The sequence below is a fragment of the Agelaius tricolor genome, unplaced genomic scaffold (assembly GCF_023055355.1).
Source record: "Agelaius tricolor isolate 1412-34295 unplaced genomic scaffold, bAgeTri1.0.p SCAF_3, whole genome shotgun sequence".
NCBI lineage: Eukaryota > Metazoa > Chordata > Aves > Passeriformes > Icteridae > Agelaius > Agelaius tricolor.
The window spans coordinates 17,694,097-17,715,624 of record NW_027269263.1 but is presented as its reverse complement, the minus strand read 5'-3'; the positions used below and the strand labels follow the sequence as shown (position 1 = coordinate 17,715,624).

The window sequence follows — 21,528 nt, the reverse complement described above, 5'->3', positions numbered from 1 at the left end:
TGGGTTGAGGAAGGAAAGAAAGGGAGAGGGGATGAGATGTGGGAAAAGACAAGGGAAAGCTATTGTGCCTGTAGTCACCGTCTGTTGAATCGTTCTGGGCAAAATGTGGAAGAGAATGGAGATTTAGTCACAAGGTTTGGTTCCTCTTACTACACTGACATTTTTACCTCCTCTGCTCAGATGATTCATAAGAGGGATAAAAGGGGTTTTCAAGCTTTCATTTTCTGTCCTCCCTTCTTTAACAGAGAACCCTCCAGGCACCAGAAGTCCAAATAAACTGTGTCTTTTCCCACTGGTTATTGTCTAATCAGATTTTAGTTTTAAGAGTCTCCTGAGATTTCTTTACTGTTTCTGGCAGATGAGTCCCAGATGTCTTTTAATGTACTCCTTGCCACAACAGCCCTGTAAAGACAAAAGTGCTGCTGTCTCCCTGCCACAGATAGGAAGCTGAGGCCTAGAGAAGAAACAGTATGCCTAAACATAGAAATACAGTTTTTCAATTTGTGCTTCTTGCCAGCTCTCAATTTAGACCCAGAAACAGAATGTAATACTAGACTTGAACCAATAATTCTTGCTCAACAGCTTGAACATGTTAATTCAATACAGCATCATATTTAGATATTTGTTCTCCTTCTGAGCTACCTCTGGCTGCTGACCAGTCACCACAAAGGAAGCACGCTCCTTGCTGTGCTCATGGAGATGTGCACTCTGTACAGCATCTTTGCAGGGTGATCCTGAGGTTCATTTAAAAGATTCTTGCAACTTCACTGTGTTTTCAGTCAGGTCCTGAGTTGCTGTCTAATACCTGCATGGGACAGAATTTTGCAGAATAGAGGAGGGCTGCTTGAGTCTTCCCCTAATACCTTACCCTCAGATTGTCCTTTTAACTTACTTCTCCAACGGAATGACTGCTTATGGTAAAACTTTCTTTCCCTCATGGTGTAGGCTGCTCTGCAACCTGTCCTACATGCCTTCTCCATAAAGTACCTGTGGTACTTGTTGCAACAATAAAGTTCTACCTAAAGTCATGTCTAGTAATTCACCTTGAAGCAATATAGCTGCCAGATTCACTTTCCTGCCCTTTGTTAAAAAGTGGTGCAGTATTCAGTGCCAGCAGGCACTGTGTGTTTTACTGCCTGTTACTCTCCCTGGTGACTAGAACAGGAACCACACCTCATGCCAGCAGTACAAGATGAATGTTAGAAAACTTTGCTGGAGTGCCTTAGCTCTGTGTGTCAGGAGAGCTTTTTGCTCTTGTGTGGATCTATATATCACCCCTTAGATTAACAGCACCCTCCAAGGCAACAGAATTATGGAGAAAGGTTTACAGACTTCACCTTTCATCACCATTGGAATTTCTGCCTGTGAGGGGGAGAAGGAGAGTCAGCTGGGGGAGGAGTTGAGATCACCTCATGCAGTAGAAACAACATGCCCAAATGTTTCTCTGTTTTTTTTTTTTCTGCTAGGATATCTTCAATGCGGTCATCAAACAAAATCCCTTCCTTGTCTACCAGCTCCCATGTTTCTGGAATGTGCAGCTTTCTGATCACACCCGTTCTGAGCAGTGCTACAGAGATGTGTCTGACCTGAAGGTATGTTGCAGAGGAGGTGTCCTTTGGGACAGAGAATGAAGGACTGCTGCCAGAGAAAGATAAACTGCCTTAAGTACGGGGGAAACTAACACATACTGTTCATATAGACACCCAAACGGGGAAAGGAAGTGTGACTTTGGTTTTGTTCATTCTGACTACTATTAGAAAATTCAAATATAGATGCTGCTTTGGGGTTTGGCAAGGTGTTAAAGAAGTGCTTTGCCTTCTTACATTTTGCACCTGCCACCTGTGCCAGTGCAGCTTACTACTGAATTCTTACTGCTTTCCCAGGTCTTAGGTCTTCCTAGACAAAGAATACAAAACCTTTCATTTTTGTACTGGACAAGCTTGAAACTCTTTGCTGAACACCATTTAACAGAGTGAAATTCAGAGAGGATTGGGCAGACCCTAGCTAGAAATGCATTAGGAGAAATGTAAAGACCTTGCTCACTTCATATTTAGCCTGTCCACACACTTTACCCAGTCATGTTGCCACTCATTTTCCCATGTTTTGTCCTGAAAAAAAGAAGACTGATTAAAAACCTATTAATTTAATTAAATGAAACTATAGTGTGAGTTTATTAGCACATTTTTCACTATTAACAAGCAGAGTATTAAAGCAGGATGAATTTTAATAGATATGGGTAAGTGAACATCAATTGTGCCCTGGCCATTTTGAAAGACTGAACTCAGAGATTCAAATGTAGCGTGCAGAGAGTTCAGAATTGAAGCTTGGTTGAGCTTTGTCCAGGTGTAGAGTAAGATTGTGCAGCAGTAGATTCCATCAGAGCAGCCTAGTGGCATCAGAACATAGTAAATATTAGGTAGTTTTCAGTGACTAATTTTAGAATTCAGTTAAGGTTTGTATATTTGGACTTAAGTTTTGAGAATGCAAATAAGGTTTAAAAAAAAATCAAAGGCACAAAACTATGGAAGAGGTTGCAAGGGCTCTCTGGATACTATCCAAACCCCACTTAATGCAGGACCAACATGGATAGACCCATCTGCTCAGCATCTTGTACAGATGAGTGTTGAGTCTCCAAGCACTGAGGTTTCACATGCTCCCTGGGCCCCAGGTTCCAGATTTTGGCCACCCTCTTTGTACATCATATATCCTAAATCTAACAAAGTTTTCCCTTGTAGCAATTTGTAGAGTAACAGCAGGAGTGTTCAATATGAACACCAGATGCAGGATGAATATAGAAAATCAATCACTCTCAACACCCTTGCAAAAGATGTGCTTCCAAGAGACAAAAGTTCTACATGGGTTAAATGACCTGTCAAAACTGGCCATCATTGATTGAATTTCATATATAAATTATTCACAACTGTCTATTCAGGTGTGATCCATAGAGGACAGCTTTTAAAGTTAAATCACTGTACTGTCAGTACACTAGTCACTAAATGGTTTATAATACCTGTTTGTAGGGCAGGATCAACACAGGCACTTTAAAAGCATGATGGTTTTATGCCTTGAAACAAAGTACTGATAGAGATTTTTGTACTGCATTCATGTTGAGAATCATGTTTGACAGTGATTGCAGGGCCTGAAACAAAAAGAAAGATGTGTAACAGGGAAAATGTTTCCTAAAATATGTACTTCAGAAAAATACACGTCCCACCTGTGACATATCACAGTATTTTGCCGTGAATTAGATACTGAGATTAATTTATGTTATTGAGACACTGAGACTGGACTCAGCACAAGGTAAAGACACAACCATTTACATGAGGAAAAGATACTGAAGCTGGTAACAAGGATCAAGGGTTTGGTTCCATTGCCTAAACATGGTTTGAGTCACCACAGGGACTCTGCAGTATCCATATAGGAGTGGCAGATAAAACACAGACCTACAGGAGATGTCCTCTTGGCAAGGCAGCTGATGGGCCGGCAGGATAACTGTAAGGTGCTTTCAGGGATTGAGATGTACACCTTGCTGTACATCTGGATTTAGACAGCCAAAGTGTCATCTTTATGAGTGGATTTGGAGGCTGGAGCTCACCTCAGAGCAGATGTCTGATCTTCTGAGTCCAGTGACTGTGTTAACTCATCTGCTTCAGGTGTGGGACATCTAACTCATATGTAACACCTACAAGTAAGCATTTGACAGTATTTTAAAAACAAATTAAATCCTTTCTTTCTTGTCAATTAACAAATTTATCTTTACAGCTGTAATTCAGGCTTGGTCATTGTTGCTGTATATTGTGTCACACTGTCAGTTCCATTACAGCAGAGGCAGTGAAGTCTAAGATGTGCAATACTCTCCACTGATTTTCTGGCCTGAAGTATTTTAACTCAACAAGGGGTGAAGACACATAAGCAATTTCTTCAGCTAAACTGGACTTATTCACTCTACTAAAATTATCCCCTACATACTAAATTTGGGCTGAAATTCTTTGCCTTGAAAGAGAGGTCAGAGCCTTATCTGGTGCACATAAAACCCCATGGTTTCAATAAAGCTTTTCCCATATTGAGCAGTTAAAGAACTGACCATCAGGCAGCACTGTTTAAAATTCTTCATACAATTAAAAAAAAAAGGCATAGACCAATTAAAGTTGTGAATTTGCATTATGAAAATAATCAAAATTCTAGTTCTGTAAAGAAACCAGCTGGTTAGGTATCTGAGTCTCACAAAAACTTAACAAATGTCATTACTCCAAGTTAAAAATTTCACTCTTAAAATCACCCGAGTTAATCAGTTCCATGGCATTTAATATAAATGGTACAACACAACAGATTTGGCACATTCTTTATTGCATGGTAAGACTGGAATGAGAAACAAGGTAGAACAAACCTTGAGGGTAAGAGGGAAAGAAAGACAGATTTTGAAGTTTGCACTGGAGGATAAAGAAGAATAGCATAAGAAAGAAGGAAGTGAATGGAGAGATTTAAATTCAAAAGGTAAAGCTGACCCAGTCAAGGATTCTTCAGCCAAAACAGAGTGCATTCCTCCTGTCAGACTGAAAAGGTGCTGATTTGATTCCATCTGGCCTCAAAGTCCAAGGGAGTTGAGGATTTGTCATCTCTTATACACAGAATTGTGTCAAGTAAGCCTGGACCCCCAGGGCTGTTCAGGGACTTCTGTGTGCATATGCATTCAGACACTTTGCTGCTTTCTTCACATTTATGCAAGGCTTAGGGAGAAGTTGAATATTTCATATTGCCTGAAGAGGATTCTGATCACCTTTTTCTCTTTTTAGACCACGTTAAATTGCATCTCTATCCATTTTACTGATTTTTTTTCCTTTTCCTGGGGGATTGGTCTGAATCTGAGGTTCATTTATGTATTGCTTTTGCTGGATTAGTCCCTGCTTTTGCTTGCTTCTTGGTCAGTACTTTGTTCCTGTCTGTAAGGAAATCTCAGTTACTATGATTTGGCACAAACCTAATGGCAGGAAAGTACTGTGAAAGAAGGTACTGAATTTTGATACCTCTGACAATGAATCATGACCTCACTGAATGAGTCAGTCATAAAGTCTGGTTGTCAAGGATACAGATGCTATTTACATGCAGACAATCTGGTAATTCACAATCACAGAAATCAGATGCTTGACTCTTCAATGGGAATGTATCAAATTATTAGAATTTACACACACTCTTAACATGGAAAAATGCTTTACAACCTATTGATGGCTTTTCAAACTGGTTTTGAATACAGCTGATACTAAATCAGCAGATAGATAAATCATGAATCTCATAAATTCCTCATTGGGAACTTGTGTTCTGTGATTCACTGTGTCCTCCCTGGGAGTGTCCTCCACACTGGAATGACTTTGTGATATTGCTTACAGAAGTTTTAACAGCTTCTTTTCCATAACTGTAATACATCATTTCAGCTCTGCCTCAGACATGACCCATTTCACCTCTTTGTGTTCCAGTCCCTGAGCTGCCCCATGCTGTCCAAGCACTTCTGCTCTAATCTGCAGCGCTTCTGGCACTCTGCAGCCTTGCACCCTTTAATGCCAACGAAGGAAGAGCTGCAGTGAGAGGAGTGAGGGCTCAAGAGGGTTAAAAAACACCCCTCCTTTGAGTGAACATTGGAGCCAGTCAGATGTTTCTGTCCTGCCACAAAGGAAGCACCATGGGTTTTTATAGGGGTGTTCTCGCAGGCAGGAGGCCTCTCATTAAACGCTGGGACAGGAGCTGAAGGAAAAGAAGTTGAAAAATCCTTCAGAGGACAAATAATGACCTTTGAAAAGCACAAGGCAGGGGCAGTCTGTCAGCTTAGTGCCATACAGCAGTGGCAGTAAGCAGGGGAGTAAAGTAATCCCTGGGACCATGGGCACCAAACTAGGCAGGTCAGGGATTTGAGTCCCACATCCAAATTAGGGTTGCTGGCTACTCCAACTCGAGTCTCTTCCACTTAGGTCTTTTAGAATATTACATTAAAATCTCTGTGATGGCATTCTTATGAAGTATATGAACCTTTCTGAGGAAATTGGTTCTTTTATTAAACCATTCATTTCTGATAAAACACACTTTAAAAAATAAAGTTTCCAGACATTTCTAATCATGGCATAAGTTACACATGTGGTGCATATTTGCAGTGTGGTTTGGGGCATATTTAAGCTTCTAAAAAAGCCTATTGAGATGGCATTAAAGTGACATATATAGGTGGCTTTACTGTGCAGATTTGCCAAATGTTTAACTCGTATTGATTCAATGAGAAGGGTCTGGTTGCCTGAGTCCAGTTTTTTAGCAGAAAAGCTTCCTGTTTACAAAATACCACTTGTTTACCTAAACTGTGAAGTGCTCATGGGCTTAATTAAGGATATCTGTTCAGTGCCTTGCAAAATTAAACTTCTTTAAGCTTAAATTTAAGCTTAATTTATTCTTATTTCTTGCCCTTCAGCCTGGAAAGCAGGTATATAATTATACAGGATATCCTTTGCTCTCTGATTCTGGAAGGGCTGAAGCAGAGCAAGAAATTATCAAGATGTCTCTTTGGGTGAAAAAATGGAAGAGATTGTGGTTAAGGAAACATTTGGCTAAATACATCTTTTTGAGAGAGAAAATGCTTCAGGGGAAAAAAATGGTTAAAGGTACCTATAGAAATAATGTATTTATGTTCATTGTTTCATGGTTTGAACATCATGTTTGAAATATTTAATCTTCCCAGAGATTAAATGCAGATGGTAATGTAAGGAGGTTTGCTGGAATTTTTGTTTTCATTGTATTTCCATCCAGATAACTGGTTTAGAGCCTTCCTAGACTCCTCCAGCATATAACATCCTTTCTTCCCTCCCATCACAGATCCCACTGCCAGTCCATGAGGCTCCCACTGTGTCATTCACTGAGTGCCTTGGGTCAGAACCTGGGGAATAAATGGGAACTATGGGTGCAGTTAGCCTGGTTTAGGCCACAAATGTATGGAAGTGTTCCAGGAGGTTGGCTGTGTGTAATCAGGGAGTGGTAATGGTTGCTGATTAACTAGGGTGGTATTAACAGAAATGTGGATAGTGCCAAATTGCTTAATGATAACTAACCAAGTGTTAAATAGATGTGGAATTTTAAGTTCTGATCTTTCAGTACTTAAATTGCTAAATGAAGATTAGGAAGTGTATTTTCTCATAGTCCTCAGGAGGCTGTGATCAAGAGTGGGAAGGCCCTGTAGGTCAGCCTGAAGGCTAGCATTGTTCCTGAGGTGTCTACCCAGATAATGGCAGTGGAATTTTATATTTCTAGCTGGAACTTCCTCTGTAAACCAGCAGAGCTTTGAAATAACTTAGAAACTAGAAGAAGAAATAAACACAGTATTATGGTGCTATTCAGTCTTGGAACAGGGATGTTGGAGTAATGAGATTCTCAGTTTCTAGATTCACTTTCTCTTTTTAATGTGGAGATAACAGTCTTCAAACAAAGTGGGTTTTTTTTCCTTCTGATTTCCCTGTAGTCTCTTGCCAACTGATCTTTTTTATTTCTCCAGTCAATTTACTGTTGTGCACATTAAAGTCTTTAATGCAGTGGCCATCACTTTACCTGTGCAATCTTTATTGTGTACCTCACTGATGCCCCTGACAGTCTCTACAAGAGTGTCTTGGCCTGCACAAATTCTGCTGTAGTTGATGGTGCAATAGACCATATCAGACAGCCATAACTGAACGTGAGTTTGTGGGCTGACATAAAAAAGCACATGGTCTTTGGATGTAGTGTTTTAAATCAGGGTGAAAAGTCTTGTTGCTTTTTGTAACTTGCTGTTCTTTTTTATGCTCTGGTATATCACATACTATTTATCTAATTGTGTTACATATGAAAAGCAGCCTGCTTTTTTGCTAGACCTGTTTTGTGGTTTTTCTACCTCAGGTCATCCAGATGGTTGCATAGTTAGTTCCTTGATGTTCTTTAGCACATCATATTAGCACACATTGGCATGTGCTGTCCTTTTTGATTAAAAAATCAGCTTGTTTAGATAGTCATCAGCTCCATTCAGCTGTGTGCAGTTCACTCCAGGCTCCTGACATCAGTGTACATGCAGCACCCTGACACGTTTCAAATCTGATCAGATCTGAGCCACCAGCTAAGCCCTTGACACTTTCCAGCTTACACACACAACAGATCCTGAAGCACGGCAGCAAAGAGCCTCTGCACTGACAACTGCAGTTGTCTGGGTTTGAAATCATCTCCCACACAACTGGGTAGAGGCATCAGCAAAGGCCTGGCTGTGATGTGACACTCTGTGCGTTGATGGGAATTTCCTGCACTACCTAGGAGCCTGTCCTGTGACAGTTTCTGAGGTTATCATCATTAGCCATGTCTGTGTTCATGGTCCCAGATCTCTGGGTGCTCAGAGTGCTCAGCAGCATTAGGATGCTTGTGAAGATGAGGATGCTTGTGGGTATCTGTCATGGTTTGATGCTGGCACAATGCCAATGCCCCCATGAAAATACAATCTCCCTGGTGTCTGCTGTGAGATGTGACCAGGAATAGAGCAAAGCAGGCTCCAACTTAGGAATAAAGAAGAGAAAACTTTATTAACCTACAACTATATGTAAAAAGAAACACACAGAAAGAACGAAAACCTTCCAAAAACATTCCTCCTGCCCCCACCAAATTTCTAATACATCCATCCCTCATATCACCAACTCTCAGTCCATCACCACCCTTTAGATAATCAATTCTCAGTTCATCAAGAGGAGAGGAGTCCCTCTTGTGCCATAGGCTTCCCCAGGAAACACAGTTGAAACCTCGTGTATTTCCATGTCACTCGTGGCACCACCCGGAGAACATCTGCCATCGTGACCTCTTCCTTCCATGTACAAGTGCTCTCACCACTGCGCATGGACCAGAGCTGCTTCTTTTAAGGGTGCTTTGTCCAGTTCCAAAAAAGAGCACAGTCTCTCACTTTCGGGACACCTGTCCCCCCCAAATTTCACCCCTGGGGCCGAGGGGTCTCAAGAACAGAGATCTTCTCCTCCACTGAAGATCGAGGGCACCAGCCACCCTCCTCACCCGTCACCTCTGTTCACGCACTCCTTCACATAACATCACTGCACTCTCTTGGCTCCGAGCCATTGCCTCCCCCCAAATGCAGTCTCTGTGTCACAGGAAAAATGGTTCTGTCCATGGCTATACAAGAAAAGTCCAGCCAAAAGCCACTCCATCACCTCCTCCCACCTAAGATTCTTCTCCACTTCCCTTGTGGCCCATTTCATCTTATCTCATCTCTATCTCTCTTCTCATTCAGCTCCAGGAGGATTAGCATTTCTAAGGTTTCCATCATCCAAGAAAAGGGTTAAAAGTCTCATGCTCTGCCTGTCCAGAACTCCCACGGCTGCCCTGCCAGGCACTTTCTCACCGCAACCTCCCCCCCCTTCTCCTTCTCAGCCGGCCGTGCTATCAAATTTCAAGGTGGCACAAGCACAGACACCGTCTCTCTCTCTCTCACTCTCCTGGCGGGGGCGGGGGGGGGGGGGGGTCGGGTGGCTGCCCGATGTCTCTTGGTGCCCCTCCACCCTTCCATCCTTCCATCCTCAGGGCCAGGCCTACCTCACCTGGCCACATGGCTTCTCCCCCGCCCAGCCGGCAGCTGGGCAGGGGAGAGGTCCGAGTTCTTTCCCTACCAGAATCCAAGAGAGGTTTTCCTGGGAGTTCTCTGCTTTTAACCCCCGTGTTCTCAGAGGCGTATCCATGGCCCCAGTGGCCACACCAGGTGCCAATATTCAAATCTGAGCACCTATTGGTTTGACCACAGCATCCCAAAAAACTCACCTCCTCTCAAACCACGACAGTATCCAAAAGGAAACACATGAAGAGTAGGAGCAGTATGGAAAGCACACAAAAGGTTTTTCTAGCAAGCATTTTTGTCCCATTGGCCAGCTTCTTAGCTTTCTTTGATCCACTCTTAAATAAGTACAAGTTACCAGCAGACAGTTTCCATTCTATGCCTGCTTGTAACAATGCATTCCGGTACCCTGTAAAACTGGTAAATAGCTCTTTAGGTTCCTTCAGCCCTGTGCCTCTGTTACATGTGCCCATTTCCCTGAGGTAGGATTCAGTTGCTGAGATTTTTTCAAGCATTAATGCCTTTTGCTGCAGTTAAATACAATGGAGGAAATATGTCAAGTTCTTTTCAAAGAAAGGAGATTTTGATGATCCATTTTTCAGTGCAAAAAGTCCGTTATCCTAAGTTTATGCCCTTACTTACCCAAAGCTCTTTTCATTTATGTGGTGTATTTTCACCACATGATGCAGCAACATGTTTCTGCACAGTTAGGCTATGCTTCTGAACATCTGGAGAAATGTAAAACCAGCAAAGAATGTAGCATTCCTTGGACAAATATCTACACCAAGTAAGTTGGTCCAAATAATTTCCCAAATTCGTGCAGTGTGTGGATGCATCATAATCTTTATTTAAGGTGCTCCTATAACTGGGAAAAGCAATTTGCCGATATCTGAAATTTTCTTCTTTGCCTACAGATGTTTTTCTTCAAGAGCTCGTATGGTTTTCTGACATCTTAGTAGGCTTACCAGTGAAATCCCAGTAATGGATAAAGCTTTTCTTATCAGGAGATATTTCGTGGGTTTTGGGTGGGTAGAATAGAGTGCTATAGCTTTTATGGCAGTATAAGCACTCAGAGGAGTGACCTGTTGTTTGCAGTAGTCCAGGCAGAATTCAGGCTGTGTCCTGTTCTTTCCTCACCCAGTCCACTCACTGGGCAACAAATACCATGGTTTCAGAGAACTCCCTGTTCCTGTGGAGCTGTGTTGCTGACACCAAGGGAGCTGCATGTATCTTCTCCAGGCTGCTCCTGCTGTGTGTGCAGGGCTTCAGCTCGTTGTGTCCCTCCCTGAGCCATGATGTTCAGAGCAAAGCTGACCATGGTGCTGCAGCTCTGTGCTGTGTGTGAGTGACGCGGTGTCTTCACACAATTATCTTAATGGATTCAGAGAACTTCCAGAACTTCGAGCTTGGAAACATTCCGAAGGGAGACTCTTGTTTTTAACCTCTTTAGAAGTCACAGGAATAAAACTGAATACAAAGCATTCAGTGATTTCTTTCTTATGTCTAAAATATAGCCTCTATAAAATGAAATCATTCCTGCAAGCCACTATCAGCTCCCTCTTGGTTTTTCCTTAGGGTCCTATTCCCATTCACGCTGTCAGCGGTGCAGAGTTGCCTCAATGCAAATGAGGATCAGGCCCTTTATGCCAGCATTAGAGTTTAAGTCTAGGCCACAGTCATCTCCCATTAGCAGAGGATAAATACCTGCTAGAAATTGGAACTCAGAGGGTGAGAAGTTGTACTGCATCGCTGTGTTGTGTTAATCCAACAGAGATCAGTCTTGTTTAAATTAAGCAATGGCAAAAAGGAAGTTAGATTAAATTCAGTCCTTTTTGAACTATTTAAATGGGTATGGGAATTAATTTCAAGCTGCTTCTTCTCAATATCTAACCAGGAAAGAGGCTGCCTGGCCTGAAACAGGGAATCAGTTTCATTAGCAGAAACAGTCATGTGGAAATCTGAGATTAATGTTTAAACATCACTGTGTCCCTTGTCATTCCGTCTTCTTCAGCAGAGTCCATAAACGATCAGCTCCATGATTTTAGAGTTGTGGCAGCACTTACAAGGTGCTGTTCTCAACATAGAGTATGTTGAGAATGTGCAGGTGATACCGTGGAAGAGTTTCCAAGCACATCACCTCCAGAGTGTACAGTTACTTGTGGAAGATATGGCAAAGCCTTCCCTATAAAAAGACAGAAGTGTGGGTAGTTTGAGGTTTTTTTTCTTCTGTTTTTAAGAGGGCAGCACACTGAACACGCATAAAAAGAGCAGATAAAGCAAATCTGTATTCTAACAGCAGGATGTCTTTTCTCTTTTTTCCCTCTGAGGTGATTCACTGGAACTCACCGAAGAAGCTGCGAGTGAAAAACAAGCATGTGGAGTTTTTCCGCAACCTCTACCTGACATTTCTGGAATATGACGGGAATTTGCTGAGACGGGAACTCTTTGGCTGCCCCAGTGAAGCAGATGTTAACAGTGAGAATGTAAGTGGGATGTCTAAAGCTTGGTGATACAAAGGGTGGTTCAGACAAGGCACAGGATTTCTGCAGACTCAGAGTTGGTTGTGGGGGTAGTGCAGGGCAGTGGAACTCAGGAGAATTAAAGGCAATGCTCAGCACCCTGAAAGACACTGTGCAAATCATTTAATCTCTCTGTGCCTCAGTTCCTCACCTGTAAAACCATTGTATTAATCCCATCTTTACCCTGGCTTTTGCTGCTTTTTTTCTGTCTCCTTTGCCCTTTTAAAATCCCCAACATCACAAGCTGAAAATGAGGATTTGGGCTCTTATTCCATTAGGCAATCTCACCCTTAAATCTTGTAGTGATTTCAGCTGGGATAGAGTTAATTTTTTTGCCTTAGTAGCCAGGGCTCTGTTTTGGATTCAGTATGGCAGACCTATAACTTTCCAGGAGGTCTTGTTTCTTGCTGTGTATTTGTTCGATAAACAGTGATGTCAGTTTTGTCTGGTAGATACTAATGCACAAATAATGAAGAAGAAAGGAAAATACCAAGACTACTGCTATTTAGGTATGTGAATTTTTGCTGTGCTGCAGACTGCAGAATGAGCAAAGGTTTCAAGGTACACATAGGCTGTGAGACTGCAGGTTTTTTATATCCCTTAACCAATCAAAGCAGTATTTATGTGTGTCTGCATAAAATCTGCAATCAGAACCTTTCAGACTAAGCAAATCTTTTGAAAATGATTGAAATCAAGGATGTTTACCCACAGATGTACGTGTATGTGTATGCCTGTGCATTAGTACATATAATTCCAAAGTAAAAAACTGTTAACTGAAATGTTTATACCCAGATGTATATGAACTCCTTGTGTATAATATGGTTTCTGGAGATTTGTAGACCAAGTACCAATTTTGCCTACATAATCTGAAAGGAAATAAAAAGGAATCTGTAACAGTTTATTCAGGAAAAAAGTATTTCTAAAATATGCAATGTTGTCTACATAAAAATCAATTAAGCAAAGCCAGTATCATGTACACATTAGCAATTAAGAGGTAATTGACAATCAATATCATCATTGAGGCTGGTAGTGTTTTCATTTAGCCTGGGAATAAAATGATCACAGGAGATGCCATTCCCATATTTTTAGATACAGCACTAAGAGATTGGATAGATATATTTTAACCCAAGGCACAGCTTCCCAGACACTTTATTTTACCATCTCACTGTCTTCTGAAAGGAGTGGGGCTTAACTGGGAGAGACAAGGAGGTGAGGAAGAGCAAGAGAGAGAATGAGAGAGAGGGAGGATGAGTGCACCAGTAAAGCAAAAGCACATGGAGGAAGAAAATCCTCTGCAAGAGCCTTTTAGACAATCAAGTGAACTCAATGTGATAAAAAACCACTAAGAGCCTCGCCCTTGGAGACATCAAGATACAAGAGACAGAGTAGAGGGTAGAATAGGAAGAGAAAAGCTGACTGAGACATTAAAAGAAAGATAACAATACACACCTTTATAACACTTTGAGAATGCAGGTTAAAATTGTACTGAATTCACAATATGTTGTGTGGGTTCAAAGAGCATGAATGCAGTCACAAACTTCTTGCTGTATTTTCCAGAGCTCTGTAAATCCTTAATAAACAGATTTATTCAGACAACAAGTTCCTTGGGAGCAGTGCAGAGCAAATGCAAGTTCTTGCTGTAAATAGCAGTCCCTAAAGTTTAAAACAGCACATTTTACTGAACTTGTATCTGGTTGACAGACACTGGAAATGACTAACTGTTCAAGCCTGTTTCTTATTCAAGACAAGTAGAATGCAATATGGTATATGGTATGGCTTGTGTCTGAAAAAGAAATGTAACTCATTCCTCCATTTATAAATCATAGATAGATAGATATATATATATATAAGATACTGGAAAAGAACAAGCTAGGCATACAAAAATATGTGATTCCTAATTTGCCAAGAGGCACCAAAAAGTTAACAGCCTTCTATCAAAACAATCTGAAGTAGGAAAAATCCAACTTCAGAAAACTTCAAAATAGTCACTTAGGAGAAGACATTTGTATTAGTTGCCCTTAATATAAACTCTCCTCTAGACTTGACTATGTCCTTTTATTGTAGAACATAGCAAGCAAGTTTCAGCTTTGAAGTTATGAGACCCTAAGAACAGGATTATCTTGGAAACAACTCTTGCTCTATCTGCTGTAGCATATACAGTGTCACAGGTGTCCTGTTAAATACAGCACATTCCCGTGATCTATTGCAGGATTATCTTCAGAAGCAGAGCATCTTGTGAGGTGAGGAGGAAAGCACTGTCATTTCTCCCTGTACAAGAATTAGGGGGCATGAAGTGGAAACAGCAAGTAGCAGGTTCAGAACAAAGACATTTGTTCTCACTTCATCACAATGTGATGAAGCTTTGAGCAGGAAGTAATGTTTCTAAAAGTATACATGTCCTCAAAAGTTACTCTTCTCAGAAAGCAAATCAATCAGGAGCTTTTAAGCTTTGGTGCTGGAAGTCCTTGAACCACAAGTTGAGGTCTAGGTTAGAGTTTTGAGAAATCCTCACTTTTACACTCCCTAGGCAGTCAGCTCACAGCTGGAGAGAGGATGCTGGCCTAGGTGAGCCTTCAGTCTAAGATGCATTCATAGAATTCCATTAGGATTCATAAGCTTGCATCTTACATGAAAGGCTATAATTTTTGTTAAGTCGGGTATGTATGAGGTAGGAATTGCTGATGAAGTTATCTTTTCCTATTATTTTTCCTTTTTTTTTTTTTTTCTGAATTGAGACTGGCACCCCCAAACACAACAGGGCTTTCTTACGTTAGGCAGTGTACATGGGTAGAAGGTGCTCCCTCAGCTGCCTGTGCTTCTGTGCACTGTGGAGCAGTGGAAAAAATGTCAGAACAGCTCTGCTATTTATAATTGGAGAGAATTACTTGAGCACTAAATGCACTGAGCCCTGCTGTGGAAGAAGCAGTGGCTTGGTGTGAGTCTCAATCGCAGTCTGGCTGTGTCAAAAGATACCCTTAAGGTCCTGTTCCAATATACCAGCCACTGTTTTTCTACAGCTTAATATTTGTAGTGATGTTTTATTTACAATTCAACCTGTAATTAAGGAATTCCATTTGTAATGCAAATATCTGTAGAACAGGAAAAGGAAGTGTGGCAGTGGGGACCGCTGGGCTGATTCTGTTTCTCTAAGGCCCCTTTACACTTCTCATCACTACAGAGATGGCCTTAAAATGAATGTAAATTACATATCTTCCTTTTTTAAGGACTCTTAACAGTGCCAGAGAGATATAAAGGGGCATTAGTTTAAAAGGTAATTGGATCTCACTTCAATCTCTCTCACCCTTCCTCTGTGTATGCATGTGAATACATGTATGCTTAAATATATATTATGTCTATATACATGTGGAAGTACCAGTACTTTTCTAATGTTTGCTATGAAAGTATAATACCACAGAGTGAATTTTAAGAGGTCTGAAGGCCATCTTCAGATGATATACTGCATAGTTCTGATTTAATCAGATGCTGATCTTCAGTTTCACCAGACTGGACTCTTACTAGGTTCCAAAGCGCTGCAAAGGAGTGGATAGAACAGATAGGGCTCAGAAACTGAAATACTGGAGGCAAAAAAAACCCCATTGAATGGGATAATTTATCTGTTTATGTAAAAATGCATATATGTATGTCTATGTGTACATGAGTGCTTCATTCTTTCTTGAAAATAGTCAAGCTACAAGACCTCTATGTGGCAGGAGCAGGCTGGGAGCAGGAGCCTGCCATGTGCTAAGAGTACCCTTGTTCAATACGTGCTTGAGTGAGGTCATGCAAAGCAAACTCTTCTCTGTAAGTTGGTATTACAGTCATCCCTTTGTCTTCTGTGCAGATTCTGGGTGGAAAATCCAGAATATGAACCAAACCCTCCTGTAAGCACAGTCATTGACTTGAGTGGGCAACATGTCCTTAGTCACTCTATCCTACTCATTCCATGCTATTTCCCCATTTCCACACCCTCTTTCTTATTTGGATGCAATGTGGAAGATTTTTGAGAAATCCAAAAAGGCAATCTCAAATAATAATATAATAATCTCAAATTTGAACATTTTCATTTGGCTTTTAATGCTTATTTCCAGCATTTCATTCTAAAGGACCTACTGTAAAACCTAGAATATTTCAACAGGATCTTCCAGCCAATCTCTATAGTTACTCTATGAGATAGTTACTGTCAGCCTGATTTTAGACCAAGGCACACACTCAACCTTTCAGCATTCTTATAAAACTTCTTTCCTGCAGACAGCTTCTCACCAGGTACTTCTGCCAAAGTATCTGAAGGTTGAATGGAGCATCCTGCTAGTGAAGCCTGTGTCCTGATCCAAAACCCCAGGGCAAGATCAGTGGGAAGTGTATCACTGATTCTGCTCAGTTTTAGGAAAGGACAGTAGAATCCCATTAGAGAAGACTTTCAGGAAACACAGGAGAAAAAAAAATGTCTGCATGTTTTTCTTCTCAAATTTTTAAATCAGCAATACAAAGAAACAGTGTAAAAAAACTCCAGCTGTCCCCATACAACTTGCTTAGATGTGTACTTACATACTTAGTTACTTCTTTTGTGCAAAACCAAAGATTCCTAATATGAGCAAAAGGCTGTGCATGCCAACTAATAGTATTCACCAGAAAAGAGGGAGATTCTACCAAGGTACCACGCAGTATAAACAGAACTAACAAATTTAGCAATTTCTGAGTGGCTATAATAGTATGTAAATGAAGCTTCCAAGTCAGTATCACAGCCCTGAACTCGCAGTCAGACTGATGCTTTGAGTACCCTTTGCTCCTGCTGAATTTCAAGAGTACAGCCTCATTTGTAGAACTGCAATTTAAGGTACTATTTTGTGATGTCATAGTCTTTCTCTAGTAATAACAGATGGTATATGGCAGTTTTGAGGTGAAATCCTGACTCCCCCAGCTGTGTTGTTTCTATTATTGTAACTGTTATTGTTATTAAATGCTGAGCTGGCATCCTGTTACTTGCCTGAAAGTTGCCATTATACTGCTTTCAACTGTTTATAATATTATTAAGTGAAGGAGCACATGGACTGGGATTTTTTTTTCATCATACTGTTATACCCTTTTTTTCTTTTCTCACATTTTTTTAACATGAAACACGGGGGAAAGCTTTGAGGTTTGTCCACACCAAAAGTTCTGATGACCTCTTCATGAAAATACTCCATACCTCAGAGAAGGAGCTGTTTTTGCAAGCCTGGTGACAAATTAGGCAAATTATAATGCAGAAAAATTATGGCTTACACATTGCCAGTAGCGTTTTCTTTGACTATCAGGAGGCTCAGGTCTCAGGAGACTCTTTATTAGGAATGTGCATGGATACATCTGACCAGATTATACATATCCCAGTGACACAGCAGGGTTGGGCATGCTGCAGGCAGGGGACCTGGACAAAAAGTGGTGTTTTCTGTGATTATTTCCTCTGAATCCTTCATGCCAGGTTCTGACTGGACAGTAGAGCTGAGAGCAGGAACCTGTGTTTGGTCTCTGCTCTGAGGGACATCCATTGCCCTCAGCGATGACCGGACAGTAGGGAGGAGAAAATATCCAGATTCACATACAAAAGAGATGAAATCCAGGTCAAAGGCAGAAAGGAAAGAGAGAGTGTACCAAGAAGAGGAAAGGACAGTTGGGTACCTATAGGTATAAGGAGCTGTCAGACTGCTTGAATAGGGAGCATGGGATGAGACACAGGACTGGGACTGACTTAGACCCATAAAACTTCCCACACAAGAAGGAATGGGTCAAAGACTAATCTGGGGCAACAAAAGCAAGGTGACCTATCTGTCAAGATAGTGTGCTGCAAGGGGGTCTGGGAACAGCTCAGCCAAAAATGTTTGTCAAGGGTCTGGGGAAAGGAGATGAAGAGTACTCCCAAATGTGACATCTGCAGCTAAGATCAAGGGGAGCTGTACTTGATATATACAGAACTGTCTGAGATACTCCACATGCCTAAGAATTGTATTCTCAGTTGTGTTGAATATTTGCAGTCAGGATAAGCCATCACTTCCATTTAGCAGGAGTATTAGTGGCTTTCACACACTGCAGCAAAATTCCTCCTGCCAGGTGGGTTTGCTCAGGAACTATCCTCTTTGTCCTTAGCACAGCTTTGTTTCACAGAAGGCTCAATTTGACCCATAGCAAATGTGCAAAATTTTATGGTGTGGGAGGAATAAAAGTTTAATTGACGTAGGATTAGTCTGGCTTTTATTACTGATCATTGGAGAGGCCAGAAGGACTTTATGTAGGTCATCCAAAACAAGACTCAGTGAATGCTTTTTCCTCTCTACATCATCATCTGTTTTGTTTATGCCGTGCTAAAGGCAACTGTTAATTCACGCACTTCAAAATGCTAAATGTTGCAATCCAAATTGCCTACTGGTGGGAACTGGACAGCTACACAGGAGAAAATGAAACTGCTGCAGTTTATAACCAGGTTTTTGTTACATCCTGGGCTGGTGTCAGTTTTCATTTCAGTGACTGAGTTGATTTTGTACTATGAAACTTAACTGCACACATCTGGGAAAAGGAAAGATGATCTGAAAGTTCTGAGTTTCTGTCTAAGCTGCTCAGTTCCTTTTGTGTTAGTGGGATATTGAGCAGGTGGCTTAAGCCTAGTGTCATCTCACCTCAACTTAAACACTTGATGAGAGAGCCTACATAAGGGGTATTATCCCTTTCCCCAAGATCTAACTGGCCTGTAGGCACATGACATTGTTTGTTGGTGGGCTTTGATCTTTTTTTAATAAATAATCCCTCAGAAAATACTTCTGATCTTGGATTTTTAATCTATCTCATCTGATATGAAGTCCTGGGTTTTGGTGGGAAGTGAATTGTTTCAGTGACACAGCAGTTTAGGAAAAAAACTAATCCAATGACAGATTTGCTTACATTAGGAACAGCCTTAGGAAGGAAGATTCATGAGCAGAGTCACCAGTTTGCCAGTGAAAGGTACATGTTGTGTTGCCATGTATCATACAGGTCTGCCATCTGTCATAGGGATACAAAACACCTCATCTCACAGAAATGTGTTAGACAAGTAGACCTGGAAGATCAAGGCTAAGTTATTTCTCTGACTAGCCTAGCTTCAAAGACAACTTTTCCTGAGATGGAGCCTGATCCCCTGCCACATCTGGTGTCCCAGAGAAATAATATAGCCCGTATTTCTTTTATGTATTTGTCTCTTCATTTGGGCCTTATGCATATCACAATTCATTTTTCTTTTTTGAACCAAGTTCTGAACCATAGTTCATTTTTATTTCTGAACCAAGTAGCAGCATGATGCTAATGAAGGCAGGTGTTGTTTCCCACAACGGTATTTGCTAGGACAGTATCTACCCCACACGGTCAGAAAATACTTTTCAACGGTGAGAGTGTTTCCTAGGGGTGACATTTCCCACATGCTAAGTGGCAAGGAGCCTTAGCATTGAAACTCTTCTAGAAGCACACAGTCTTGCTTAGCAGGGTACTTGCTTAGGAGAATACATGCTTTTTCTCTACAGCTGAGAAACTTTTGCTGGGTTGGGCGTATCATTATCAATGTAATGGATGCATCCATAATGGGAAAAAAATCCACAATGGATTTTATCAAGTCCAGCTGATATTCAAGTCCTTATTTTGGTTGAGCACTGTATTTAAGCATTTGTTTGCGTAGATCTGTCAGCATTCCCATTATAAACACATCTTTTCAAGAAGACAGTGTGGGAGCAAACTTCAAACCAAGCTAAGAGTTCTTTGTCTTTAAATAATGGATCCACATAATATGTGTGCAGTAGAAAAGACTATATTAGAGAAATTTTATGTTCTCTCCTTCACCTCCATCACCAACTTTGTGATTTGGTGAGCTTCACCATTAAAAAGGTGGGACTTCTCAGAAGCTATGTCTCCTCCTCTTCTCTCACCCAGGATTCAATAGTGAACAAAGCTGTAATTTAGCTCCAAATGTTATTCTTGAACTCATAATTAAATATTTTAGCCTCTTAGCTTTCAACCCAAATGCAATCTGATAATTATTTGGTGACTGCCTGATTAATAACTGCTGTGCAATTAAAATCTTCTGGCCTGGTCATTTGTACATTCAGAAGGATAGTAAGGTACCCCTAAAATGTGCATTGCTGTTGTTTTAACTATTTAAATTTCAAAATTTCAATCATCTTTTTGATAATTCTTCTAAGGGAACACTAATGTCCTTTTCAAGCAAGAAACAGAAAGATATAAGATGCTTTCTAGTCACTGTTGTAAATACTGAGTTTAATTCAAATATTATTTGAATGTGATTTTGAAAATAGAGTGCAGGCTCAGCTGAATGATGGTTTGTAAAGCAGAAAGAATGAAACTCCAAGGATACATAAAAGAACTCCTGATTTCTATTCCACCTAAAAGAGATCTTGATACCAATAGAAGTTTTGCCTGAGTAAAGATTTGTGAAGATTCAGACTCTCATCTTTCTAATAGCAGTCCCTCTTGAGGGGTGTTTTAAGATCTGTGCAGAACAATAGCAGAGAAGAATGACAGCCTTATCCAAAACTCATTGAAATCAAAGTAGGTATTTCCATTATTCAGAAGAAGATTATAGAGTGATGTACAGGAAAATATCAGGAATTATTCCATCAGCCTTCACAGGAAAACAGTCAGTTGTAAGTATTGCTGTGGATGGCAACCATTATGCTTATAGTTCAAGAACAACAGCTCTTCTTAACACAGAACAGAAAATACCTACATTTTCCTTTTTCTTTTTTCTTGAGGATGGTGAAACTATTACTTTATTCATTCTGAGCAGGACAAAAAGATGTCTATAATTCAATAACCTTTTTAACAAAATAGTTTTGAGGTACACTGTGATTTTTATCAAAATTTGTAAAATTCCTATATAATTTTTCTCATTTGCTGATGAATGTTTTACTAGTTGGCTATTGTTCTTACAGATTGCTTTTAAGAAATCAGATACAAAAATTATACTTTATTTGTAACCTACATTTTAGAGCAATAGATACTGAACTCAATTTCAATGTTAAAACCATAAAAAATTTTCATCTTCATAACATTTTATTGCAGGTGTGACTGTTTTTTTCCTTTAAAATTAATGCATTTTCAATATCCTAGCTAGATGTTTGGCTTTAAAATCAGAGAATCATATAATCATAGAATATGATTTATATGACTTTCAGAAGCTTTTTGATTTGGAAAGGACCGTTCAATGATCATCTAGTCCAACCCCAAAAATAATTAGTTTAGGAATGGAATTGGTGATGTGCATAGACAATTGGTCAGTTTTTCACTTCTACCTTTCCCTAGAGCTAAAGTTTATTCTCTTAAAGCTACCTGTCTAAGAGACTTGGGATGAGATTGCTTTGAGATGCCCATTTTTTCTTTGAAGAGGCTTGGTTTCCAAGGGAGCCA

General features: G+C 40.5%; 1 protein-coding gene across 2 annotated transcripts in view; it reads left to right on the top strand.

The window, feature by feature from the left end:
- LARGE1 (LARGE xylosyl- and glucuronyltransferase 1) overlaps nucleotides 1-21,528 on the top strand; it is a 271,398-nt gene that overhangs the window by 224,785 nt on the left and 25,085 nt on the right. For both annotated transcript variants that reach the window (XM_071422738.1, XM_071422739.1), the window contains 2 exons: nucleotides 1,467-1,592; nucleotides 11,923-12,078. In XM_071422738.1, coding sequence (XP_071278839.1) covers nucleotides 1,467-1,592; nucleotides 11,923-12,078 — 282 coding nt within the window. The remainder of the gene's footprint in view (nucleotides 1-1,466; nucleotides 1,593-11,922; nucleotides 12,079-21,528) is intronic.